Source organism: Pseudorca crassidens, chromosome 9, assembly GCF_039906515.1.
Source record: "Pseudorca crassidens isolate mPseCra1 chromosome 9, mPseCra1.hap1, whole genome shotgun sequence".
Lineage (NCBI taxonomy): Eukaryota > Metazoa > Chordata > Mammalia > Artiodactyla > Delphinidae > Pseudorca > Pseudorca crassidens.
The window spans coordinates 40,793,622-40,821,345 of NC_090304.1; the positions used below are offsets into that span (position 1 = coordinate 40,793,622).

The 27,724-nt window shown below is 48.2% G+C and overlaps 1 protein-coding gene across 2 annotated transcripts in view; it reads right to left on the bottom strand.

Moving 5' to 3' along the window:
- The window catches only part of INSC (INSC spindle orientation adaptor protein), a 123,552-nt gene that overhangs the window by 26,653 nt on the left and 69,175 nt on the right, over positions 1-27,724 (bottom strand). For both annotated transcript variants that reach the window (XM_067749794.1, XM_067749795.1), the window contains exons 6-7: positions 22,079-22,192; positions 16,087-16,212 (exon numbers count right to left, since the gene is read on the bottom strand). In XM_067749794.1, the coding sequence (XP_067605895.1) occupies positions 16,087-16,212; positions 22,079-22,192 (240 nt within the window). The remainder of the gene's footprint in view (positions 1-16,086; positions 16,213-22,078; positions 22,193-27,724) is intronic.

Consider the following 27,724-nt stretch of genomic DNA (forward strand, 5'->3'; position numbering starts at 1 on the left):
GAGATTGTTTTCTCATCCACCAACAAGGTGTGAGGAGTTAAAGAGATGAGGCAGGTGATGCTGGATCCAGAAGCGATGCTTAACAATGTTGGCCCCCTCCTCCCCTCCTTGGGTCGGCAGCAGGCTGAGCTCATCAGCATCTTTCCTCCCGCATCTTGTCCTCCACCACCTTCCCCCCGTAGAGAGAGGGCTGCTCCCCTGGAGGCCTTGTTCTCTCTGCCCCACCAGAGAGAAACAGACCTGGGCAGAGTGGAACCTGAATGCCAGATAAAGACTGCAGCTTTCAGTTCTGCTCCAGTCGGACCTGCTCTTGGCATAGTAACTTCTGCTTACTGAGTGCTTGCTATAGGCCAGCTACACTGTGCATGTGTTACTACACCATCAGTCCTCATAACAGCCTTCTGAGGGCAGTGCTGTTGTATACAGCGTATGTGTTATTATACCATTCATCCTTTTAATAACCTTCTGAGGTCAGTGTTATTATTATCTTCAATTTACAGATGAAGAAACTGAGACACAGAAAGGTTCATTGACTTACACAAGATGGCAGACTTTAAAAGCAGTTGGTCTGGGATTTGAACCACAATGGTCTAGCCTCAAAGCCCATGGTTTTGAAGAGGCATCACACTGCCTTCTAAGACGTGACACCTGAACTCAGACCCCAGCCTCCAGCAAAGGTGAGCAGGTGAGATTTGTTTAGAGAAAAGACAGTAACTTGCTAAGGTTAGCTCAGCAGTGCCCCTGCAGCCCTCCGACGGCCCAGGACACCCGCCTGCCTGCGGACCCTGCCACCAAGGGCCAAGGAGACCTTCCCTTGTGAGGGGTCGGCGTGGGGAGGGGCGAGGCAGGGAAAGAGCTGGGGTGAGGTGAGGTGGGGAGGGGCCTGCGCTGCTGCCCTACACCTGCCGAGGGCCGGCCTCCTGTCCCTGCTCCCTTACTTCCTGCCACTCAGCTTCGGCTGCTCTCCAGAGGCTGCATTTTGTTTGACTAATTACCCCCACCATGTTCTGGGCCTCCCTTAAATGCTCTTGGGAGTCTTAGGTCCATTAATTTTGAAAGCGTTTGGCAATCTCAGACTCAAAAGAGACAAATGTGGAAACAGGAGCCCGGGGAACTGTCCGCAATAAAACTCACCTGGATGTGCTTAATAAAAGAGCAAACAGGAGGCAGCAGCCCCTGCAGGACTGGGCTCGTGCCAGGTGTTTGACTAACAGGCCTCACCTGGGCCCAGGGGAGGACACGGGGGCTACTCTGGGCCTAGAAACAGGGAGCACCCCTCTTACTGCCAACCTAAGACGCCTCTGAGGCTTATCCGGTTCGTCCCCTTCCTCCTTCCAGCACCATCCAAGGCAGTAGCTAGGGAGCAACAGGGTCTCTAGTGGGGGAATGTCTCAGCCAATCCTATTCCCTAATCTCGTCTTGGATGCAGACGGAGTTGCATCTCAGACCCAGTTGGGAACGGTGGTCAGACCCAAACCTAATCCCCAACGTCTGCTGGGAGATGGGCCAATCTGAATGCACCAGAGAGGCCAAGAGGTGGATGGTCCCGGAGGGTCTGTGCCCCCCAGGCCCTGCACACTAGGCATGCTTCCCAGCCCAGACTGCCACTCAGCAAACTCACTGAGCACAATCTTCCTGGGCACAGGCTGAGTGCCAGGCTTTGCGTTGGAGCAGTGGGGCAGAGACAAGTGACCCGTCCTCACATGACTATTGGACACTGTGACTTCTGGTGAGGATGCTCCGTGGGAGACCTCCTGGAAGCCACTCTGACTTAGTGCCCACACCCCAGCTCGGGGAGGGTGGCCCTCCTCGGAGCTCATGTCCAGGCACATCTACTCTCATAACAGAATTTATCACACTGGATGGCCATGTTTCTCCAAGTGTCATCTGTGGATGACACCAAATTCACTAAGAGTTTCTTCAAAACACATTCCTGGGCCTCACCCAGACCTATTCAACCAGGCTCTCTGGCGAGGCCTGGAATCTGGTTTTTAACAAGGTCTGAAGCCGACTTTATATACCAGCAATTTGGAGACGCACCCTGGGATGTGATTCTCCACTTCCTTTTCTGTCTGGCTGTCTCTGACATCTTCCTGGAAGCTCTGCAAGCCTGGGGACCACAGCTTGTGCACCCGTGACTTCTCCAGGGCTTGCACATAGTAGGCTTTCAATAAAGGGGAAAAAATGCAAGAGAGAAAATGGGACCTAGGTGTGTCCTAAGTGAGGACACACTTTAGACGAGTGAAGGTAAAGAAATGGCATTGCAGGTGGAGGGGATATCGTAAGCAAAGCCCACTATAGGAAGGGGCAGCTTTGGAGAACAGCCAGCTTGAGAACATGGACCCCAGGAAAGTGACCCTGGATTGTCATGTGGACCAACTGTCCAGGCCTCTGGCTCTGATGTCACTGACCGGCCACTTGGCCTCCTGCTAGCAAGCTGCCACCAGCCCAGATTGATCTCCGTATCCATCACCGTCTCAGCAACTCCAACCCAGTCCAGATTTTCAAGCAGAAGCCCCTGAGGGGCCCTCCACCACAGGGCTCTGGGCCTCCCAGTGCCTGAACCAATGCCTGCAGTGTCAGAATATGCACAGGCTCTGGAGTCACACCTACCTGGGTCTGAATCCTGCTGCCATATCTTACTAGCCAGACAATTTTTGGTACCTACTTTGAGCCTTTATATATAATGGGAAGAAAACTACCAACCCCAGAGGCTGCTGCAATCTGGAATTGTTAACTAAGAGAATGCAGGTACAGTGCTTGCCACATGGTGGTACCATCACGCCACCTTATCCCCCCCTGGCGGTTGCAGTCATCTCTCCTAGACTTGGGGCCCTGAATCCTAGCTCACCTCACTTTGCCTGCCCCAGCTGAGGTCTCCCAACTGGGCTTCTCTCCAGGGCTCCTTTCTGCAGCTTCTCTGGACCTGAGACCCCATGGAGAACCTCAGCCCTGTAGGTTGGGGCCCACAAGTTTACCCGCTTGCTTGGACGACTTTGGGTCATGCAGCCCAGAACTAGAACTTCTAAAAGGTCAGTGACTCCTCTTTTAATACCTGACCAGGAACAATAAGATTAATAATTACAATTCCTGAGAAGGGAACAGAGAGAAAAAGTGCCACCCATGCATCTCTAATGTTCAACAAACAGTAACTGACCCCCTTATGGTGAGAGATGCTAAACTAGGCAGACTGATACAGAGATGAATCAGGAATAAAATAAGAGACAGAGAAAGACAGACACATAGAGAAACCAAAGGTGGGGGGTGGAGGGAGAGATCATATGCTTAAAAGGATTGGGGAACTTGACTGGTACAAAACCCAGCCTGTCCATTCCTCTCTTATTTGACCTTTCTGAATCATCTCCCCCTGCTGAGAACTCTCTCTCTCTAGGCCTCTCTCCTTCCTGGGCCTCCGCAATACCCACTTTTGGGCTCACATCCTCCTAGCTAACTGCTTCTTTTTTTTTTTTTTTTTTTTTGCGGTACGCGGGCCTCTCACTGTTGTGACCTCTCCCGTTGTGGAGCACAGGCTCCAGACGCGCAGGCTCAGTGGCCATGGCTCACGGGCTCAGCCGCTCCGTGGCATGCGGGACCTTCCCGGACCGGGGCACGAACCCGTGTCCCCTGCATCGGCAGGCGGACTCTCAACCACTGCGCCACCAGGGAAGCCCCGCTGTTTCTTAGCCACAGGTTTTGCCATCAGCCCACTTTGTACCACCTCAGTCAATAGCACCCAAACCCAAGTGGCCTCAATGACTCACTATGATGACCCCCCTAGCCCTCCAGCCCTGACCTCCTTTCCCAAGATCCACATCTACATTTCCAGCCTGCTACTAGGTCTCTTGATGTTCAGTTCTAAAACGAATTTTCTGGGACATTTCACAGGCATCTCAAGTCCAGTTCACTTTCGGCTGAACTGCTCATCTTCCCCGCCTTCCCTCCTCGCTCCCTCTCAGACCCAGGTGAGAAGCCACCTCCTCTGTGAACATGCACCTTCCTCCCCCAGACAGAGGGTCTCTGTTCTCCCAGCTGCCACACCACTCTGGTGTGCCCACAACTAGAGCACTTATCGTGCTGGATCATCCTCCCCAGCTTACATGCCCATCCCTGCACTAGATCTGAGCTGCTCAGAGCAGCTCCTGTACTGAATCTTCTCTGGTCTCTAGTACCCAGCTGAGGCCTGACACACAGTGGTTAACTTGTGAAGTGTGGGCTGAATGATGAGGAAACAGAGGCACAGGGTGGGGAAGAGACTGCCCAGGCCACGAAGCAAGGTAATGCCAGGGCCGGGACTCCCATCCTGGTCTCCCCGCTCCTGGCCCTGTGGCCCCTCTGTGGGGCCTTTGGTGAGGCAACGTAGGTGAGAAGCTGGTGAGAGGGCCAGGTCAGTGAGGGCCGCTCAGCTCAGCTCCAGTGAGGGCCTGGGAGCAGCCCAGCCTGAGCCAGCTTCCTCCAACCCTGATCCCACTTCCTCCAACCCTGATCCCATTTCTGGAAAGTCTCCATCCCCAAACACCCACTTCCCATCCTCAGTCATAAACTTAATGATGCCAAGAGAACAATCTAATCAAAGCACTTTCACATCCCTAAAGAAATTGCTGCTGGAAGCACTTAGAGGTAATTAGCTTTTACCTAGCGTGGAATGGGCCTGGGCAGAGGACAAGCTTTCCTCATGGGAGGGTGCTCACGTGTTGGAGAGGATGGTCCGGCCTGGTCACTACCTGGGCTGTAGGACTGATGCAACAGGAATCTGCTACAGAGGGAATGGGTGGGCTCGGAGAGTCTTACTGGGCAGTGGGAGAAGGAGTGTGGAAACCACGCAGTTGAGGAATCCAAGTGTACTGTAAACATCACGTCCAATTTATGAGCAATGTCCTCCTGCCGGTTTTTGGAAAAGCATCAGTGGTGGCTTTGATGTGAATATCAAAGGGACACTGGCTAGTATACAAAGGCCCATCATATATCAGTGGTGCTGGTCTGCTCCTTCCTAATTCCTTTTTGCATGTTTACTTTTTAGGGAAAGGCAGAGGAGTTGATTGTTGTAACAGATAAACAGATTCATGCAAATGCAGTGATAACTCAGCCTCAGTGGGGGAGCATGAGCTAAAGACCCCCCACATTTCCTCCTTCACCTTTCTGTCCACTTGGACACCAAAAGCCTGAAGAAAAAAATAGAAGACAAGTGGGAACCACAAAGCAGTTGCAATCCTGCTCATGGATGGATCTGTCTGCCCAGAGTACAGCCGAAGGGAAAATTCAGGCACAGAGAGTGAAACAGGGTCGTGCCCAGGGAAGCAAAGACAAGTGTGGGCCAAGGGACAGGGCAAAACATTCGGTGGAATAAAGGAACCTACGAGCCAGAAACAGGATCTGATGAGGGCAAGGTTCAGGACAAATTCTGTGAACAATGTAAGGGGTTAAAGGCTCACTTTATAAAATGACGTATTTGTTCTAAGGAGTGGTGGTAGAGCTGGGAGCCCAGTAGAAAGCCACAGAAGGTGAAATGGGCCTTCAGGAGGATAACACTATCTTCCTCCCAAATGAACGCATCCAGACCCCACTCAACTTCTTTTGCTTTTCCAAACAAGAATCTTTGATTAAAAGCCAAATGTCAAAATAGACAAAAACAAATATGAATATGTAATAGGGAATGGAACAATGGATGGAAAGGATTATATAACCAGCTTGGCAGCAAAGTCAGTGAGGTGAGTTATTGAGGTGGAAAGAAATCAAGAATTAAATCACTTAAGAATATAAATGGAAAATAATTTCCCTGTCAAGCAAGTGATTTTCCTTAAAGCAGATTGTCGAAAAGATGCTCTGGAGGCATTGGGTAGTGGAAGGAGTGGAGTTTGTGAGAAAGTATCAAAAGGTCACTAGGAAAAAGTTCATTTCCCTTTGGGTGAGGGTCACTAGGCATCTGCTGATGTGAAAGTACCAAGTTTTCAGCAAAGCGCTACTGGCACAGCTGGGGATCTGAACTGTGCCAATGGGCTTCTAGACCAGTGGTTATTTGCCTGGTTCTCAGATGATTAGAATCATATGGGGAAGTTTTAAAATACTAATGCCTGGGCTTCACCACCAGAAATTCTGATGTAATTGGTCTTGGGTGGAGTCTTGGCATCAGTATTTTTAAAGACTCCTCAAGTGACTCTAATGGAGATCCTGGGTTAAGCACCTCTCTTCTAGAGGTAGCTGTGGTACAGTGGAAGTTGCACAAGCCTAGGAGTAAGAAAAACCTGGGTTCATAACTTAACTGTGCTAGTTGCTGACTTGGTGAAATGAGCAAGTTACTCATCTTCTCTAAGCCTCAGTATTCTAATCCTTAAAATGATAATATCCACTTAATGTAACAGTGAATAAAATATCAAAAGCATTCTCCCTGAAATCAGTAACAAGACAGAGGTAGCCTTTATGGCCACTCCTACTTAACATTTTACAGTGGCCCTAGCCAATGCAACAAGACAACAGAAAGAAATAAAAAGGTATAATGATTGCAAAAGAGAAAGTGAAACTGTCATAATTTATAGATCACACGATTGTGTACATGTGTACATGATCCAAACCTGTATAAAATCCAAAAGAATCTACACACCATTAAAATTAATAAGTGGGGCTTCCCTGGTGGCGCAGTGGTTGAGAGTCCACCTGCCGATGCAGGGGACACGGGTTCGTGCCCTGGTCCGGGAAGATCCCACATGCCACGGAGCGGCTGGGCCCGTGAGCCATGGCCGCTGAGCCTGCACATCTAGAGCCTGTGCTCCGCAACAGGAGAGGCCACAACAGTGAGAGGCCCGCGTAAGGCAAAAAAAAAAAAAAAATTAATAAGTGAATTTAGCAAGATCATTAGACACAATATTCAAAATTGTATTTTCTATGTATTAAAAACAATTAGAAAATTTAAAATTTTAAATAACACTTACATTAGCATAAAAACATACCTAGAAATAAGTCTTAAAAAAGATATGCAAGGTGTCAACACTAAAAACTTAAAACATCGCTGAAATTAAATACAGTCTATATAAGTAGACAGGTACGCTGCATTTATTGACTGGAATACCCTATACTGTTTAAGAAGTCAATTATCCCAAAATTTATTTACAGATTTAAAGAAATGCCAATCAAAATCTTAAATTATATATAGAAATGTAAAGAACTTAGAATTACCAGGATAATCTTAAACAAGAACAAAATTGGAGGATCTATACAACCAAATATTAAAATTTATTATAGACTGCAGGGACTCAGCCAGTGCCATGTTGGTACAAGGATGGGAAGAAAGATTAACTGAACAGAAAAATAGGCCAGAAACAGACTCATACCTGCGTTATCACTTTACCTACAACAAAAGCACCACTTTAATTCAGTGGTGAAAAGATGGTCTTTTTGATAAATGGTGCTGGCTCAATGGGATATCATATGGAAAAACACTGAATCTTGAACACCAAAAAAATTTAATTTGAAATAGACCATTGACCTAAATGTGAAAAGTAAAATAATAAAGCTCCTAGAAGAAAATATAGGAGACTCTCTTCATGATTTGGGGGAACACAAACCTTTCTTAAATGGAGACAAGAAGCACTAACTACAAAAGAAAAGATCAATAAATTGGACTTTATCAAAGTTAATTTCTATCCATCAGAAGACACCATTAAAAGAATGAAAAAGCAAACCACGGACTGAGAATATGTACTCTCAATACATGTATCTGACAAAGGGTTTGTATGTAGAATATGTGTTTTTGAAGCTTATAGATTGATAAGAAAAACAACTCATTTTTTTTTAATGGGCAAAAGTGTCAAACAGACATTTCACAGAAGATAACCGAATGGTCAATAAGGACATAAAAAAATCGCTCAAAATTATTACTTGTCAGGGAGATGAAAATTAAAACCATCATGAGAGATCACTCTATGTCCAAGCAGGCCACAGGCAGGGCACTGCATGTCCAGCTATCACAAGGCTTCAAACTAATTATCTGTACTTTCTTTTTATTTTGGCCGTGCTGGGTGCGGTACATGGGATCCCCTGCACCCCTGCAGTGGAAGCACAGAGTCTTAAACACTGGACTGCCAGGGAAGACCCAAACTAATTATTTGTACTTTTATTTATTTACTTATTTATTTTGCGATACATGGGCCTCTCACTGCTGTGGCCTCTCCCGTTGCAGAGCACAGGCTCCGGACGCGCAGGCTCAGCGGCCATGGCTCACGGGCCCAGCCGCTCCGCGGCATGCGGGATCTTCCCGGACCGGGGCACGAACCTGTGTCCCCTGCATTGGCAAGCGGACTCTCAACCACTGCGCCACCAGGGAAGCCCATATTTGTACTTTTAAAGTAGCCCAAGGGAGAATGAAACACTTCTTTGGAAACTGTGTGTTCATTATCTGTGTGGGTCTTTTCATTGCCCTTCTTTCTCTTGTCCTATAAGTCTCTTCCTCTTTCTCATCATTCTTTGCTCTCCTCGTCTCTGTCTCTGTGTGTGTGACCAAAGGACCCACCACCTGCTGTCAAGGGATGGCGGATGCTGGTTCCTGCTGCCTCTGTGCTTTGAGGGCTGGCCTGCTCTGTGCTGTTGGTGCCAGGCTGTTCCCAGGAAATGGGTCCTCCCTCATTAAATTCTGCCCCGAGACCTGCACATTCTATCTTCCCTCAATCTCCTCACTGTCTCCCCTCCCTGCTATAGCAACTTCCTTTCCCCTGCTGGCCTCCTAGCTGGCACTGGCCCTACTCCAGAAGCCAAGGGGAAGCCAGTGCTGATGGTGCAGGCCCCACCTCTGCACCCCGTCCAGTGCCCTGAGCAGCCCTGGCTTCCTTCCCTGCGGCACAGCGTCCCTTCTCCCCAACACAAGAGGCGTGGCCGGGTTGCAGCTGTTGCTCTTTTCCACCAGGTGGCGCTGTTGCACAGCGCATGGGGACCCGAGGCCCGGCTGAGCTGAGCCTTCGCCCGCTGCTGCATTTAGGACTGAGGCTGCCCTCTCCAAACTCAGGTTTGGAGTGCAGCACAGCCCCGGAGCCAGCAGGGCCTTCCTTCAGTCTGGACGATACTGGCCCCTAATCTCTAAGTGAATCTCACAGGGAGAGGAGGGGGGAGGGGGGCAGAGTGCCTAATTCTGTTCTCTCCTCTTCACATCCTGGCCTCCCTCAAGTCCCCCCACCCATACCCTCAAGGCAGATGGAAGGCGTTGGGAGACTTGGCAGGTGGGGAAGGGAATGAGCCACACCCCCTCTAGAAAGCCCCTTTGCAGGTCTGAGGAAGGTGACAGTGTCAGTCCCCACTTCTGTCTGCCTGTCCACAGTCACAGCACCGACAGCTGACCTGGCACCCTCGGGTTCTCTGCACAGTCCGCCATCCAGGGCAGTTGAAGGCCCACACCTGGGGGCATGAGAGCTGGCGGAAGCTGATAAGGGTAGGTGTGTTGAGCCCCAAAGAAGGGTGAGGAGACATCTGGATCTCATTCCGAGGCATTTTCTCTCTCCCTCTCTCTAGGAGCTACTACAAGGTAAAGAAGGCGCTTCAAGTCAAATTAAGCAGAGTTCTTGCCTGGCATCCATAGGTCCTCTCTCCCCACCCAGCCTCACTTACTTATTTAGAACTGACTCCATGAAGATAAAGTAGCTGCCTCGCTCTGGAGTCCGCACACGATGGTCCTTTTCGGCTAATGGGGTGGGGGGCATAGCAAACTGAACCTAGAAGCAAAAATGGGGTTCTCAGCCCCAGGCTCTGCCTCTGCCAGTGTCTCTATGCCTTCCAGCCTCAACTTCCCCTTCTGTAAAATGGGCATGACCATCTCTCCCTGCCTTCCTTGCAAAATGATCGTTTGAACCAAATGAGCAAAAGGATGAGAAAAACCGGTTTACTTTTTTTGCAGATTTGACTTCTTTCTGACCATCTGCAATAAGGACTCTACAAGGAGCAAGCAGTGGAGAGAAAGTCCTGTAAAGCAGCAGCTAGAGAGACAGAGCCTCCCCACCATCCCCCAGAACCCGCTCCCTCCCACCCAGGGTCTCTGGGTCCAGGCCTCCCTGTCTGCAGCCTGGCCCTTCAGATGTCAGGGCATCTCAATCCCAAGAAGCTGCCCCAGGAAACGGGGATGAGGTGAGAGAGCTGCCTGGAGACAGGCAGCAATTTCTCCATCCCTCGCCACTGACGCTTTTCTTCTCAGACTTGAAGTTGAGCCCTCCTCCCCTCCCCGCTGCTCATCATTAATTTCTCCATCAATTTTCATTAAGCTCTCCTCTTGGCTCCAACACAGGATGAATTCCTTATTTGAAAAAATGAAATAAGAGGGAGGGGGTGGGAATAAAAAAAATCTCTTTTGAAAGCAAGATTGTCTCTGGTCTCAAGTCTGGAAGAGGCAATTACTAGAACCGTCTTGGAGGTTGTCTGAGGCTGTCTGAGCATTGGGTTTGGAATGCCCCCCACCCCTTACGGCCCTAGATTCTAGGTTCCTGCCCAGCCGCTCCCTGGACCCCAGTCCCCAGTCCAGCTCTAGTCCCCAGCCCCCCCCCCCATCCTGGCCCCTGGCTCTGTCCAACATTGACTGCTGCAACAATAGTGCCCTGATGGTCCCATTACCCACTCAGAACAACCTGGAACTCTGCCAGGGCCATGGCAAAATCCCAGGACTGAGGCTTTCTGGGACCATTGCAGGATTTTCCCCAGACCAACCCGAAAATGTGAAGACAAACAGGCCAGGAAAGAGGGAAGGGAAACAGACACAGGCGATTTCTTCCTCCAAGCAGGCCCCACCTGCATTGCTGCATCACATCATCATGGCAGCCCCACGGAGGAGGTGGCGTCCCGTTTTATAAAGAGAAAACCAAGGTTCAGAGAGGACTCACTTTCTAGCCCCCTCTCAACCTCCCCCAAAACCAGCAGTTCTCACCCTCGGTAATGCCAGTCCACCTTCCCAGCTCTACTCTGCCCCAAGGCTGCCCTGACCAGTCCAGGTGGGCTAGGTCACCTGGCCACCAGACAGAGTTGGGTCCATCTGCTCTCACTGGGCTGTGTGGCTCTGAAGCCCTCACTCCCTCTTTGGCCCTGATTTTCTTCATCCCATCTTCTCCAAAGTGGGTCTCAGAGAACACTGCCTCCTCTTCTGGGCTCCCCCAACTCACTGAGCACGGAGTTCCTAAAAGACTTAGAGCCCCACTGGCCTACCAGCCAGCTGTGGAATCCCTCTGCCGAGGCCACTTTCCCCTGGCCTGCCTGGGAGCTCCACCTTGGTCCTCGGGGCCCAGCTCCACTGCTTCCTTGCTGCTGCCTTCACCAGCACCCCAGGCACAGGTGGTACCACCAACCTGCGGCTTCTGATAGCCATGGGGCTACCACTTGGCCAGCCCATGTGGGAGACAGGGAACACAGCTGCCTGTCTCTCCTCCCAGAGCCCAGCGCAGGGGCTGGGGAATGAGGGGTGACTCTCTGCTGAGGACACAGGATAGACTTCCTGAAACTCGCTGCCCTGGCAGGAGCACGATGGTGAGAGGCTGTGGGCAGGATGAACCAGACCTCTGAAAAGAAAGCATGGAGACTTGAAAGACCCTTCAGGCACCTCTGCAGAGGCCTTTGCTATGTGTTGACATCTCGCTGCTCCAAACCTGCTCGGGGAATATCCACGTCTGCCCTCTTCCCGGACCAGTACCCAGAGCCTGGTTCCCTGGGAGCCATTGCCCTGCAGTCCCCACCTCAGAAGGGCCAGCTCTTCCCAGGGTCACAGAGTATAAAGAACACGGGCTTTAGAAACCAGCCAGACGTGGGTTTGAATCCAAACTACACATTCATGAGCTGAGGGAACACAATCTCTGAGCCTCAGTTTCCTCACCTGTAAAATGGAAAGGTTGTAGGGACTCGTGCTCCAGCCCCACTGACTTCTCCACACTGTGCCCTGGGCAGCATCTTTGGCCACGCTATCCCCTCCTGCTGGCATGCCAGAGCTCTCTTCTCCACCAGACCATCATCTTCTTCAGGTCACTCATATTCAGAACCCCGGCAACTGGCATCACACCCGCCAAAATCAGAATAGCTACCATTTATTCAGAGCCTCGTGGGCGCCAGGCACCAGGTTACTGCAATCTATTTATCTCTGACAGCCCTGGGAGGTAGATTTCATCATGCGCATTTGATTGATGAAGAAACCACACCTCTGAGAAGTTAAGTAACTTGCCCAGGGAAACGTGTCCAAGTTCGTAGGTGGGAAAGCCTGGATTCCCATACAGAAGAGCCTGACTCTCAAAGGCCACAGTTTTCCCGGAGCTGGGCTGCTTCACAACAAATGTGTGATGACGGAATGAATTAGTAGCGTGATGAGATGGTGAGGGACTGAGTGAGCAGGCAAGGAAACGAGTGAGTTGAAAGTAAGTGAACGACTGGATGACAGAGAAAGAAGAAACAGGTGACTGGGTGAATCTATGGCCACTCGAATGCTCCAAGCCCAACAGAGCTCGGGCATCACGCAGCAGGGCCAAGGATGGATGGGCTGTCTGGTGACCTGACTAGACTCATACTCCGCAGGGGTCTGTGGGTGATTTAATGAACCACTTTAAGGTTGGAGGGAAGCGGTGGTGGGTAGCCGCATGACAGAAGTGGATTTTAACCAAATCCAGCACATTTCTTGCTGCCAATTAATTACGGGAGTCTCAGGGAGGAGGCTAGGCCAGTAAGTCAGGGGGAGGCTGGGACTTTGACATTATCTAAAGAGGGCATGAACTGTGCCGGGTGAGTGGGCAGCAGGCGAAAGCCCCAGGGCACCTGCTTCCCACCTCGCCTCTGCCTTGCCTGTTGTGCTGCGGCTTCTGCGAATCAGCCTGTCCCCGGATTTCTTCACCTTCCGTCCTAAACGTGGACAACGGCTGACCTCACCAGAGCATCTGAGGCCAGCGCTCAGCAGCCGGATCACAGAGCCCATGTGGGCAGGACCTGGGGGAGGGACAGGTGATCCAGGCCCTCCTGGGTGTCTCTAGAACATCTCACAGCTTTGGAAGCAACATGACGTGGAGGAAAAGAGCATGGACCTTAGCCTCACGTATTGGAGTTGAGTCCTGGGTTGGCATAATGATTCACAGCCCAGGCTGACTCTGGCTCAGCAGAGCTGGGATTAAATGATCGCCAGGCCATCTATTAGCTGTGTGCGCTTGAGCAAGTTGCTTCACTTCTCTGAGTCTCCCTTCCTTCTACAAACCACATGGATGATAACAGCACCAATGGATTAACGATTAAGTGACACCATGAAAGATGGGGTTTAACAAAGTGCTTGTCCAAAGCAAGTATTCGATAAATGTTATTATCCTTTTAGTCACTGTCATGATGTCCTTATTACCTGATAGAATAGGGGTCGATAAACATTTTCTGTAGAGGACCAGATAGTAAATGTTTTTGACTTTGTGGGCCTCATGGTCTCTTGCAATTATCTAATTATGCTGTTGTAGAGAAAAAGCAGACATAGAGAACACCTAAACAAAGGAGCCTGGCAGTGATCCATTAAAACTTTATGGATCAAAAATTTGAATTTCACATAATTTTCATGTGACACAAAATGTTCTTCTGATATTTTTACAGCCATTTAAAAATGAAAAAAAATTTCTTAACTCATGGGCTGTACGTGCCAAAAACAAGACAGCAGGATGACTTCGGCCCACAGGCTGTAACTTGCCACACCCTGAGCTAAAACGTAAGCTCTAAGAGGACCAGGGGTTTTGTCTGTTACGTCACTTCACATCTCTGGGCCTCGGTTTCTTCGTCTGTATAATGGGGATGCTTGCACACTCAAGGCAGATATCAAATGGAATCAGGCTGCCTGTGAAGACACTTGGCAAGCTCTGTGACTGCAGAGCTGTAGTAGCTGTTTCCGACCACACGGGGGCTCCTTTCTGACAAGACTCCCTCCTGCTCACTGCCGGGCACAGAGTTATTTCAGAAGTATGTGTGTGTGGAAAGTAATCTGACCTGGAGGAGGGGAAAGCCCAGAGACGGTGACCTTCTCCTGTGCGAGTTGGGGGTGGGAGAATTAGGACTTTGGCCAGAAACAGCAAGGTGGTCCGGGTTTAGCGGCAGGGATTTTTTTTTTGGCAGTCTGAGAGTATCCATTAAACCAGTGAGTCAGTGAGGTCGACTGGGCATTAGACAAGCAGACGGGGTCCAAATCCTGGCTCCAAAACTTACTCTGTGATTTTAGGTGAGTCACTTACACTGGCTGAGACTCAATTCCTCGTCTTCAAGGTGAAGATATGAATCGTGCTCACCTCACGAGGTTCTGGTGGGTTAATGAAGGGAATGCGTGTAAGGGGCTAGCTCAGCACGGGGCGCTTAGTAAGCCCTCAGGCGCTGAGTGTCCCCCGTCCTCTTGCTCGGTGGGTAGGGGCTGGCTCCCAGGCCGGTGGTCCATCTGGCCTGGGAAAGACGCATTGGCGCCCTCTGGCGTTGGAGCCCCGCGGGAGAAATTGCCTCCACAGCCTTCCCAGCTGCACAGGTTTTCACTCTGAGCAAAGAAAGTCCTGCTGTCTTTCTTCCCTGGATTGAGGTTTCCCTGCTGCTCTGCAAACTCTCTAAAGCCAAGAAATGTACTGCTTTTGGAGAACTGGTGATTCTAGTCCCTTCTGCCTTTTCCTCCCCTTCTTCCTGCCAACCAGCATGAAAGAAGATGAGAAACAAACGCGTATGGCCATTTCCCGCTGTCTAAGGAAGAAGATTTTATGGGAGAAGAGAGGATTATTCAGCACATGAAGCTGGAAATGCTCGATGCATTTACTGCATGGAGTCTGTGTGTCTCGCCACTGCCTCTCTCCTCCATTTTATCACCTAAGCAAGCACACACAAAGGCTTCTGACCCCATGGGAAGGGGGCACCCTGTCCAGAGGGCTGGCACTAGCTCCTTCACCAGTTTGCTGTGTGACCTCAGACAAATTACTTCCCCATTCTGAGCCATAGCCTTCTCATCTGTAAACTGAGCAGATTTCCCATGCACCCTCCATCCTCAGCTAAAAGCACCTCAGAGCCTGTGATCCTGGGACTCTGTCCCATAACCTGAGCAGATTTAGAAAGAAGCAGGGTAGAATGTAAAATGACCATCTGTCTAGGAGTCCGGACCAAAGTAAAGAAACTGAGGGTAGGGTGGAGGTTTTCTGGGCAGCCAGGACCAGACTGCGGGAAATGGATGCAGAGGAAGGGGAGAAGTTTGCTGTCCCATCCCCATTTAGACCAGTCACGAGAACAGACTCGAGGTACCTACCCCTCACCCTGCAGGCACCACAATTGTCACCAGGTCATGCCAGGCCTTTCTATCTCTCTTCCATAAAAAACATTCAGCATCTTTCCTTGAAATGTGGTTGAGAAATCCCCAAGTGTCGGCACTAGCCTCCCAACCCTCCTGCTAACATCCCTGAGGACCCAGCTGCAGGCACAGACCCACTCAGGCAGAAGTGTTGAAGCAGCCTCAGCCCTACAAGCTGGGGTAATTGGGAGGTGGTAGCTGGAATCGGTCACGTTGCCCTAGGTTGGCCTGGAGCTAGGCACCTGGGACTGTCAAGTCATCACCTGCCCTCCAATCCTGGCCACCTCCAGTGGTGTTGACCCATCATGTGCTTGGACTCCAGTTTCCCTTTCCCTTACCCAAGCCCTCTTTGGGTGGAGCCCACCTGCTTGCCCAGGCACCCATGCCCACCCTGCTCATGCCTATCCTGTCCCCGGAGGAGCTGGATCCTCTTCCTTCTGCTGGGGTCCTGCCACGAGAGAAGGACCAACCGCCCTTAACCTCGACACCCCTCCCCACCTGACTTGCCTGCCTCCTGCTGTGTTCCCCCCCACCTCCCACTCTGCCCCGCCAACCAGGCTCTGTTGGCCACTCCACCCAGGAAGTGCTGAGTGTCTCTCTGGACCCTGCCTTTCCCGCTGAGCTCCTCAGTCTCGGCCCCCTTCATGTCTTCATCGACCACAGTCAAGATCCCAGCAGCCCCACATGAATGATGCCTGGGAACAGGAGGGACTCAGGGGACTTGCTCTTGCCAGACGTCCACCAGGAGGTCGCTCTCCCCATTCACCCACCCGCTCAGGGACCTCAGGCCCCGCCCAGCCAGCCAGCTGCACCCTTACCTTCTCCAGCTGGTGGACACCCTCCTCCACGCAGCAGATGGAGGCCAGCGTGCGGAGCGCCTGGGGGTACAAGCACCGGAAACTGTCCTGCCGGCAGACCTTGAAGAGCGCCACGACCCCACCCTCCTGCCAAGAAAAAGAAAATGTCACATGAACTCACCGTGTGACCTCTCCAGGGGCCGACTCAAGAATTACTGATACCCCTCACTCAGCAGGTGTGTTTTGGGGTCTGTAGGGTGGCAGAATAGCCACCCCAAAATATGCTGCTTTAGTGTAAAGATTATTTTGAGCTGAAGGCAATTAAGAAGAAGCAGATACAAAACAAGATCTCTATCCTCTCCCTATTTGACTAAAAGCAGGACATAAATTTAAAAAGATTATACCCCCTCTCCCCTCTCTACTAGGAAGAACAAGAGTTAATCGCTGGAGACAATATTAGACCCTTATCAGCCTGGATTTGGAACCAGAGTAATCCACATAGCAGACTTCAGTCTTTATCTACTATTAGTTTCCCATCTATGTGTCTTCCCACAATTTGCCACCCCTAGAGAGTCAAGGTTCTCTTCCTTTGTCTTACCACTTCTCTAAAAATATACCGTTCCTTTGCTAAGATGCTACGTTAAGCCCAAGTTCTAACCAAACCTTTGAGTTACTCATCTCTGACCATTCCCATGCATAAGTACAGTGCAAGTGCTAATAAACCTGTTTTTTTTTTTTTTATTTTGTTAATCTGGCTTTTGTCAGCCCAATTTACAGGGCCCCAGCCAGAGAACCCAGGAGTGTAGTAGTAAAAAAGAATGTTTCCTCCCCTCTGGTTTCTATACACACATACAACACACACACACACACACACACACACACTCCCAAGCTCCCACATGTGTTACAGTGAAATGCCACCTCCAGGAATAATGTCACTCTTGGTAATCTAAACTGGAGGCGAGGGGCCAGGGCAGGCACACGTGCTGGGGCCAGGCTCAACCCCAGGTAACACGGCTCCCAGACTCCTGGCAACACCCCTCAGCAGCCGCCATGGAATAAGCCTAGAGTTGTCAGAAACAGGTTCTAGAAACAAGTCTGAGGCAGATGGAGGGAACTGAAAGCTAGATGCCTCGTGCTGATTCTCACTATGCCGGTGACCACCTGTTACTTCTCAGATGCTCCCACCACCAGGGCAGGCACAGAAAAGGGAGCTTATTTACCTCAATACTATAATTTATTTCCATTTGGGGGGTGGGAAAAACTGAAGTCCAGATGGGTGAAATAATCACCCCCAATCCACACTGGTCTTGTTTTCACTCCTTCACTCCAATTTGTAAAAGGAAAAAAGAAAAAAACGTTTAGGATTGATCCGCCGAGCTCTTGAATGTGAACCTGTACTTTTCCTTTTTGAGACCTTGTGGTGACCTCCCAGGAGAAGTCTGAGAGGATTTCTGAGAAGAGTCTGGGAGTGAGGTGCTCATCCTAACTGGACATATTTATTCTGCAGAAAAATCACTGAAGCCGCCTTGGATCCCGGAGCAAAGTGAGAGAGAACAACAGATCACAAAGGCGACTCACCACACGTCCAGCAAACTGGGGGCAACCCCACCGTGGACATCCACATCCAAAGCAGGGGAAGCTGGCTATCCCACATCTGGCTTTGCCCTGTTTCCTCCTTCTCCCCTTCCCTGAGGGCTGGAGGGGTGCCTAGGAGTGGCAGCAGGAAAGAATGCACGAGCAAGTGGTCTGAACTTGGTCCTGAGGGGCACTTGCCTGTAACCGTGCCACTCCTGGCTCTAACTATGCCCACTGCCCTCGGTTCCCCAAACTGAGAAAGATGTTACAGGAAGAAGGAGGTGGGTTCAGCAAAATTACCATCCCCAGTCAGATTTTTCAGAACTCTCTCAACAAAAAATGTACTATGCACGAAACAGGCACTGTTCTGTGTCCCCAGGGACGTAGCAGTGAATGACTGAAAGGATCATGTATGAGTAACCAGAAGAAGCAGCAATGACCACTACGGCCCAGCACAGCCTCACTGCAATGTCACCCCAGATCTCCCCTTCCCCACAGCCCACGATGATAAGCCCCGGGCCCTTTGCAGTCTCAGAGTTTGGCGGCTCACCACTGCAGGGACCAAGATGAGAGTATCCAATTCTGGGGGAGTTCAGAATTTCTGACATTTTATAATATTCCTCCTTCCTTTTAGGGTAGTTTATCTGGTGGGAAAGGACTGGTACATTTGTTCAGGCAGCACAAAAATATTAATGGTTTATTATATGCCAGACCCTCTGTTGGGCACTGCCTCAGTCCCTGTCCATGCTGAGTTCCTTGTCTGGCAGACAACGTTAAAAGCAGGAAGAAATCTGGGTAGCTGTGTGTTGAAATGGGGAGGGGTTGCAGGGTTAAAAGAGCACAGAGTAGGAACTCCTGACATAATTTGAAAGGGGATGGTTATAGAAGGGTCAAAGGGTCACTTAAAATGATGTGATTTTAAATGCACATCATTATTCTGATAAAAAACATGCTCTGGTATGGGGACAAGACACATACCGCTCTGAATTCTTGCTCCACAGTCTTTTATCCCTGCCTGCCTACTTTCCCACGGTTCCTGGGACATCTGATAAGGGTTGCACATAAAGACCTTACCCAGGGAGTCACTGACATAAGATCAAATTACTCTTTAAAGTAAGAAGAAAGAACAGGAGTCCTAAAGTCTCCCTGGCCAGCCTTGTTGGCTATTAATGACGTCCCACCAGATGTAAATATATATATATATATATGTTTATATGTTTATATATGTATGCATGTTTATATGTGTGTGTATTTAATCATATATAGTACAAATCTTATTTATATATGTACAATGATAGATAGATATTTACGTCTGGAGCAGACAATGAAGAAATGACGCCAAAGAATGGGAGGCAGAGAGCCAGGATCAGTGTGGCAGCCTTCCTTTGGCTCAGGAGACGCCAAGTCTAGCATAACTATATTTAAGCCTCTGCATTCTCATTACATCCTTTCCCAAGCCTGTGAAAAATGGTCTTCTTAGCATTTTTAGCTACTAGGAGAAGAAGGGGGAATCCTGAACCCAAACTGAGGGGATTCTGGTTCAAATCCTGGCTCTGCTGCTGGCAATCTTTGGTTAACAATGGGGTCGTGACAGCTACATGACTCAGCTGTTGAAGGAGCAGTGAGTTAATGTTGTGAAAGGGCCGAGCACCCAGTGAGGGTGGGTGGACCTGGACAGCCAGGTTGGGATCAGGTCACAGAAGGCATCCTGGTTAGAAGGGTGTCTCATACCCTCATGAAAGGTGTCCCAAGGGCTGGAATATGTGGGAGGGAGAGGAGATAGAAAGTGAGATGGAATGTGAAGCCCCCATTGAGGACCGAAAAGAAGCACTCAGCTTAGAGTGGGACCAGGAGCTGCCTGAGCTCGTGGAATCGCACTGTTGGCTGGAGGTTGTTTAATTTTATAGAAAGCTCTGGGCTCGGAGCCCAGCTGTATAATGGTATGCATTATTCAGACAGGCTCAGGGTAAGCTGTCATAAAGCTGGAGGAGGCCACTTGAGGGGTGTGTAGGCTAGTGGTAGGAGGAGGATAATAGAGGAGCTGGAGTGGCGAGGAGGGGGTAATTCTAACAACGCACAGGGAAGTTTTCAGTGCTCTGCACTCAGGAAGGAATGGGATTATTTGCCACCACTGTCATAGGGAAGACTGGGTTTATTTCTCGGCCATCAGAGGAACCCAAGGGGATGAGAGGATAGACCTCAGACAGGTTGCCCAAATCATCTCATGGGGGTAGGTCAGATGGATGAAGGACCCAAGGACAGACCACACCGGGCTCCAAGGAGGTGAATGAGGAAGGCCACTGGGGGAAGCTGCCCCACATCTGTTACCATATTGGGCATATTTCCTGAGCATCGGAGGTGAGGATGCTGTGCAGGGCATACCAGGAACTCCCAGCCCCTTTGTCACTGTCAGGACTGGAAACCCAAACATCGATTTTGCTGGAGGACCTAGTCTCTCCATCTTCCAGGCTGGGAAGATGGGAGTCATCATGGAATCATCTCTCTGCATCAACCCTCCGTCTACTCTCCCCCAAGGACTGGAGACAGAAGAAGGTTGATATTAAAATTCTGGAGTCAGCAGATCTAGTTAAAATCCCATCTGCATTTAATGTGCATGAATTTCTCTCTGAGCCTCTGTTCCCTATTCTTAAAAATGGGAATTATAATTATAACACATCATTAGATTATCGGGAGGATGAGATGAGATGATGAAGGGAAAGCTTAGTGCAGTGTTTGACATATAGAAAGGATGCAGTAGATAATAAAGGTTGTGGAGAGGGGAGGAAGGCAAGGGAGGATGGGGATGAGGAGAAGGCAGACAGGAGGAAGAGGAGGGAGCCAGGCTGCTGAGAGGCAGTTCAGGACAGCAAACAAGAGCATAGCCTTTGCTGTCAAACAGCCAGGTTCAAATTCACCTTGGCCACTTACTAGTGGAGTTTTGTTTTTTTTTTTTTTTTTAAGGTACGCAGGCCTCTCACTGTTGTGGCCTCTCCCGTTGCAGAGTACAGGCTCTGGACACACAGGCTCAGCGGTCATGGCTCACAGACCCAGCCGCTCCGTGGCATGTGACATCTTCCCGGACCAGGGCACGAACCCGTGTCCCCTGCATCAGCAGGCGGACTCTCAACCACTGCATCACCAGGAAGCCCACTAGTGGAGATTTTTAAAGCTCCCTAGTGATGCTAATATGCCTACAGTGTTGAGAACTTTTGAGTCACACTTTGGCCCAAGAAGCTGATGGACCAAGGATTGAACCAGAAGTCACCACTGTGGGCTTTAGGATCATGAACTCTGAATTCAAGAGACTTGGGTTCTAATTCTGACTCCACTCTTTATCAGTTGTGTGACCTTGAGTCAGCCTCTCAAACCACTTCCTCAACTATAGATGGGAAAAACATGATAACTACTTGTTTGGATGATTTTATGATTTAAAAGAAATAACGTTTGCAAGGCACTAAGCACAGTGGAGAGCGCCCTTAAACGTTAGCTATTTCTGTTGCATACAATTTACTTCTCCCTTGACCAGAGTTGACAAGCATTTACCCTCCCGTTCCAGATTTCCTTAAAGGCTTAGATCAGTGATTCTGAGAGTGGCCATGCCTCAGAATCCCCTGTAGAGCTTATTAAAATGTGGATTCCCGGGTCTTACCCCAGGACCTCGGTAAATCTTGGAGCGCGACAAACCATTTACGTTGTGTTTTCCAAAAACTCCCTGAGGGATTGTGATGCAGGGTTAGGACTGGGAACCACAGAGCTGGAGCATCTTCTTGTGACTGACATCTTAAGTCTATTGAAGGATATAACTTTGATTCCAGTTAGATCATTATTCTATCCCCAATGGTAATGTCATTTCTCAAGTTTAAAAAAAAAAAAGAGGCAAAAATAAAACAGAAGGCCTTAGCAAGCCCCTTAGGGAGCTACCAATTGCCTATATTTGTTCTAAGTGTTTGGATCCAACACTTAGAATGAGTGCAGGGGCAAATTGACCATGAAGTTAATGAATTACAACTCCCATGTAATTAATGAAAACCACTGCCCTCAATTTTGTCTTTCCTTCATGTCATAGTGCAGTGACAGCAGGCATTTTTAAGATCCAGCCGAGAACCTAAGTTGGAAGGTATGTTTGGTTTGGGTTTGGTGGGATATGTGAAGATGAGGGAGAAGAGTTGATATTTATAACAGACACCTCGTGAAGAAAGATGATAGAGGCCCCAGGGGCACCATCTTCTTGTCTCAAGTGGGAAATGAAATCAGAGGAGTTAGCCACTATTAAAGATGGAGACACCAAGGCCCAGAGAGGGGAGGTAACTCTTCCAAGGTTACATAACAAGCAAATGCTAGAGCCAGGACAGGCTTCCTAAGCCAGCTGTCCCCACCAAACTAGCTTCCTCACACTCTCCCCAGGCCCATCACCTTGGCCCCCATCCATGAAGCTCACCTTCGCTATGATGCGGCACAAGGGAGCCCCCTCTTGGGTCAGGCTGAACAGGTTCCCTGTGGTGGATTCTGTGGTGTAGATATTGTCGGAGGCATCGATTTTTCTCACCAGTGCCTAAGAAAAGAGAGCAAAGTCTGACGGTTACTCACTCATCTACCTTCTGCTCACCTTCCTTAATGGAATACCCAAGAGTGTCCTGAAATCTGTAATCCTGCCCCATCTCCACTACCCCATGATGGGGGTGATGAGGTTCTAACTTAGGGAAAGACATGAGTCAGGATGAGGTCTGAGCTACATTTCAGAAATATGGGATAATTTCATACCCCTGGGGCATGGACAAAAAATGCGCCCCACTCTAGTCAATCAGAAAATCAACTCTCATCACTGATGGGCTCAGCAAGCACCTTTTTGCTATTCTACTGGCTCCTGATGAGAACAGAAACCATCGGTGAAATAAACAAACCATCAACTTGAAAACCAATGAGTTGCTACAGATATGACCAAAGAATTTGCTCATTTTGGATGGCCGTTAGCTAATGGCAAAGTCCCGCTGGGTGATGGGTTCAGGAGATGAGTCAAGAGAAACATTCTACTCTGTAGTATCTTCCTGCTCAGAGGACATTTGCCTTAGGTGGACAGCCAGGCCAACACAGCAACCTGGTATCCTGTCAAAGACTGGGTAGCTCAGTGAGGAATGCCACTAATTATGGCTGAAGAATCTAAGGCTGGTGGTAAGAGGGCCGGGAATGACCAAGCACAGCACCCTGGGAGGCTCAGGAAGAAGAGCAAATGGAAAATTCATCAACAAATGGGATATGAAGATTATTCCTAGAAGAGTTTAGCTTATTTCTGGGAGAAAGCTTTTCACGGAACTTGAAACCACTTCATAATCAGCCATTTGTTTTGAAGGTTGTGATTCATCAATTAGAGATGACTCCTACCTGCTAATTAATGTTCATTGCTTGAGTTTCTCCTGGGAGGTTGTGGAGATGGAGACTGGGGAGACTTGCCTTTGGGGGCCTCGTGCGAGAAAGTAGGACCTCTGGGAAGCCACTTGTGCAATTTCAGTTGCCGTGTTTATTTTAAAATATGAAAATGGATTTGTTTCAAATTCATTCTGGTGTTATGGAAAAGACACAAGGAAACTAGGAGATCTCAGTTCCAGTGCCAGCCTGCCTTTTTTAACACACTACATTGATGAGCAAGTATGTATATGGTTAAAAGTATGGACTCCAGAGCTAAACTGCCTGGGTTCAAATTCTGGCTCTGCCACTTCTAAGCTCCCTAGAGCAAGTAACTCAGCCCTTCTGCACCTTAGTTTCCTCATCTGTAAGACGGCAGAAATAACAGTGTCTATCTCTTATGGTTGTTGTACCCATCTTTTAAAGTTGCTAATATATATAAAGAACTTCTAAAGGTATCTGGCACATGGAAGCAAAATAAAATTCTTAACAGTTTTTATCTTGAGATCTTGGGCAATTGAGATAAACCCCCTAGGCCTCAGTTTCCCCATTTGTAAAATGATTTAAATTAAAGGGGTTTGAGTCTCCAGGTAAATAGCTCTTCCATTTTTCTTCTTTATTCAAACTCAGAATTCTTCACACATAGCAAAATGCCAATCTTCTACATATAGCAGTCTAAGATTGTGTGTAATTAATCAAACTACATTAAATATAAAAATTATTTCCTGATTGGATAGATGCCGCTTGTAAGATATTTAACAAAAGGTAAAATTAATAACCAAGATTTGTCACTGCAAATCTGTATAATGAATGTACTTAGAATCATTCCCTATCTTTGCTGCAAGCAGTTATATAAGTGATATCAGTGCTAACATGAAAATGCAGATTTCATATCCTGGGGTCCTGTACTTAAATGATAATTACCTAATGTTCCTGATCAGTGTTTTTACTTGAAGCAAATTAGCATTATGTTAAACTATTCAAACCCACTGTCTTTTGCAATCATTTTCTGCTATTAGACCATTTATGTCTGAGGATAATTTCTTGTTAACGTCTATACTCACATATACCATAATTACACTTCAGATTTGTCTCAGTGAGTCAGCTCTCTGACAATGAAAAGTTGTAAACATCCTTTTCACAAGGATAAATTTGGAAAGAGAAGAGATCAAAGGCTCCACGGAAATCATCAAGGCTCTAAGTATCACAATGCGTCAGAGCTGGAAGGCGTCAGAGCTAGAAGGGCTCTCAAAAGTTTGTTCAAGATTTCCTTCCGAGTTGAGAAAACAGACACAGAAATCTGCCCAAGGTTACACATATGGTACATGGTGGAGTTAGACCTTAACCCCTGTGAATCTGACTCCCTATTTACCAAAGTCAGTGAATCCATGTCCCTCAGTGCCGGCAGGACCTCCCAGGGGCTAGTGGAGATGGAAGTCTCAAAACAAGGAGGAAATCCAGCCTCATGAGCAGCTCTCACCAAACTGGAGCACAGTTCTCCACCCGGGCTTCCATTAGCATCTACTATGTTCTGCCCTGTGGCAGCCAGAGCTTCTGCTGCAGGGGGCAGAGCTGACCTAGAAAGCCCCACCTAGATCCACCACCATGTTCCTACCGAGGCCATACTTCCCCTGAGCTACTCCCAGCTGTGACTCAGCACAGCAGGGGCACTGCTGTGAGTCCATGACTGCAGGCAGGGGCCTCCTCTCCCAGGTGACTTTGGCTTGAAAATTCCATCTCTTCCTACTCAAGTCTTCCTCCCCCTTTTCTCTCTCAGTTATCAGCCCTGCAACATGGTTTTCCACTGCCTTCTCCTGCTTCCTTCCCTCTATCCTTCATAGATGTTTCTTATCAAATCCTATCTTGGTATTAGTTTCAAATGAACACAGTCTCTAAAATCAAGTTTTTTCAGGTAATCGAGGAGGAATTGGTGAATTTTCAAAAATATGCTTCACCCTCTATCATGAGAAGAGTGGTGAAAGAATGGAAACAAAATGAAGGAAGATAGACCGATTAAACTGAATGACAGAATTTTTTTATGACAGACCAGGCAGATACGAAACAAAAAAATATAGGATCTTGAAGAAGAAGAGAAAGGGATTTAAAAAAACAGGGGGGGTGGTGGTTAAGGAGATACACACAATCTAACTACTCTAAATAAAGAATTTGAAAAGGGGGATATATTTTTGTTTCTCCATCAGAAAGAGTGACTGCAGCCCAGTGAAATTTATCAGCAGGGGCAAACTCTCAAACATCAGCCTGGAATAAGTTCCTCAGAAGGAGGCAAGAAAATACTGTGAAGCCTCTTTCTAAAGCTTCAGATAGAGACTCCATAGTCTTAGATACAGTTAGGGCAGCCCAGCCATGCAAAGGGATTACATATACATGGGTTGATTAAAGATGGCCACAGATTCTTCGCTGCTCCTCCCATAGAGAGGTGGGTTCTAATTCCCCCCCTCTTGAATCTGGGCTGGCCTCAGTGACTTCCTTGATGAACAGAAGCCAGCACTCGGTAGAAGTAACGTTTCAGGACTTCCAAGGCTAGGTCATAAGGAACCTTGAAGCTGCCACTCAGGCTTCTTGGAACATTCTTTTCAGAGTCCTAAGCTACCAGATAAGAAGTTTGATAACTCTGAGACTGTCATGCTGGAGATGCCGTGTGCCATGTGTAGGACCCCTGATCAATTGCTCTCAACTGAGACCAGCTTTCCAGCCATCCCCTCCAAAGCACCGTACATGTGATGAAACTTTCTAAGACTCTCTAAACCATCTGCCAGCTGAATACCTCCAAGCGACCTCTGCTGATGCCACAGGGAGCAGAAGAATTAGTCAGCGAAGCCCTACTGAAATTCTCTACCCTTAACATTGTGAGATATAATATTAAAAACTGTTGTTAGAGTTGTCTGTTGTGTTAATAGAGTTCTAGATACAGGACAAAATTACAGAGATCAGCATGAAATATTCAAAGGATTACTAGATAAATTTCAAGTGAAAAGGTTTTAACATAAGGATATAGTATCGCCTGTGTCCCAAGAGAACATTTTGGAGAAATGCATGAATTAGGACTTGGAGAAAGGCTCAGAAAGACTAGACATAATAAAGAGGAGACAGACAAAATAATAACTGAATCCAGGCTTGGATTAGCTACTGGTCTGATGGGAAAATATCTCCTGGGTGGGAATATCCAATTGAGAGAGGCAAAAATGGATAAGATCACTTAGAACTAAAGGTTTAGGGCAGATCCAGACCTTAACTGATTTTATTTCTCCCAATAAGGGAAATCCTAAAATCTAAAAGATTACTTTTGGAAAACAAAAGAATCTGTCAGAAAGGAAAGAGGAGTCAAAGTGCGAATGCTGCTCAGTTGAGTAAATAGTGCTCATTCTGTGAGTTAGAGAAGAAAAGAGACCCACGTGAGAAGCAGGGCAAAAGGTGAGAAACTCAGCTGAGTCTCCCTGAAGGGAGTGGGAGATTAACAGGGAGACAGAAAACTGCAGACATAATTCATTACCGGAATAAAAAAAAAAAAAAGATATAGCAGAAAAATGTTATTCAAGACGGAAATAGTCAAAAGGTATGGGAAGACGGTGTTCTGAGAAGCACATGGCAGAGGGACGGATTCTCAGTAGGTGCATAAGGCAACAGACTTCAGGAGCATAACAAGAAAACCCTGGGGCTTCCCTGGTGGCGCAGTGATTGAGAGTCTGCCTGCCGATGCAGGGGACACGGGTTTGTGCCCCGGTCTGGGAAGATCCCACATGCCGCGGAGCAGCTGGGCCCGTGAGCCATGGCCGCTGAGCCTGCGCGTTCGGAGCCTGTGCTCCGCAGCGGGAGAGGCCACAACAGTGAGAGGCCCGCGTACCGCAAAAAAAAAAAAGTGCCCCCCAAAAGCCATTTTGAGTGTTTGATTTGTCCTACCTGTGCTCTCTTTGCTTTGTCTAAGGAGAATGTCCCTCAAGACGTATGCACGATTTGAGAATAAATGGAAATAGAAGGGATAAGATAAATTGGAAACTTTCACAACCAACCCTCCAATACACACATACACACACACACACAAACACACACACACTACCATTCTACCACATTTCTAGATTCAGAAAATCTGCACACTGGACAAAATACACAATTTCTAATGCTTTTCTCAACAGAAATATTAAAAACATGGAAATACATGGAGGCCTAAAGGTTTATGGTTCATGAATGTAGGCTTCTTTTTTGTTTTATCTCCCCATTTGCACTCCAAGGTTTTTGCAAAAAGGGGCAATGCACTATAAGATTTGGGATGGGTGAGGAATATGCCTTTCTTTTGGAAAATAATAGAAGGGCTAGTAAAAACTGTGTATTATTAGGAGGATTGTTTCTAGGAAAGAAAACAAATGAAAACTGAAGATCTGGAAATTGATTTCCTTAAAAGTATACGTGCTTGCATTTCTCCTAGGAAATCTTTGGGAACCCAGAGAATGCAATGCATCTGAAGCAGTAGACCACTGGCCCAAGTCACTTCAAGCAGCCGAAATCAGTGTAGCCTGGGGTGGCAGAAATGCAAAGTTTGGAGGGACTCTTGAAATTAAGAAATGTTGAAAATGCTGGATGGCAAAGAGTGCAAATCAAACAAGTCCTTGTGAAGGAATTACAAATGCCTGACTTTGCAGGAAGAAGATAAACGTATCACATGCCCTTC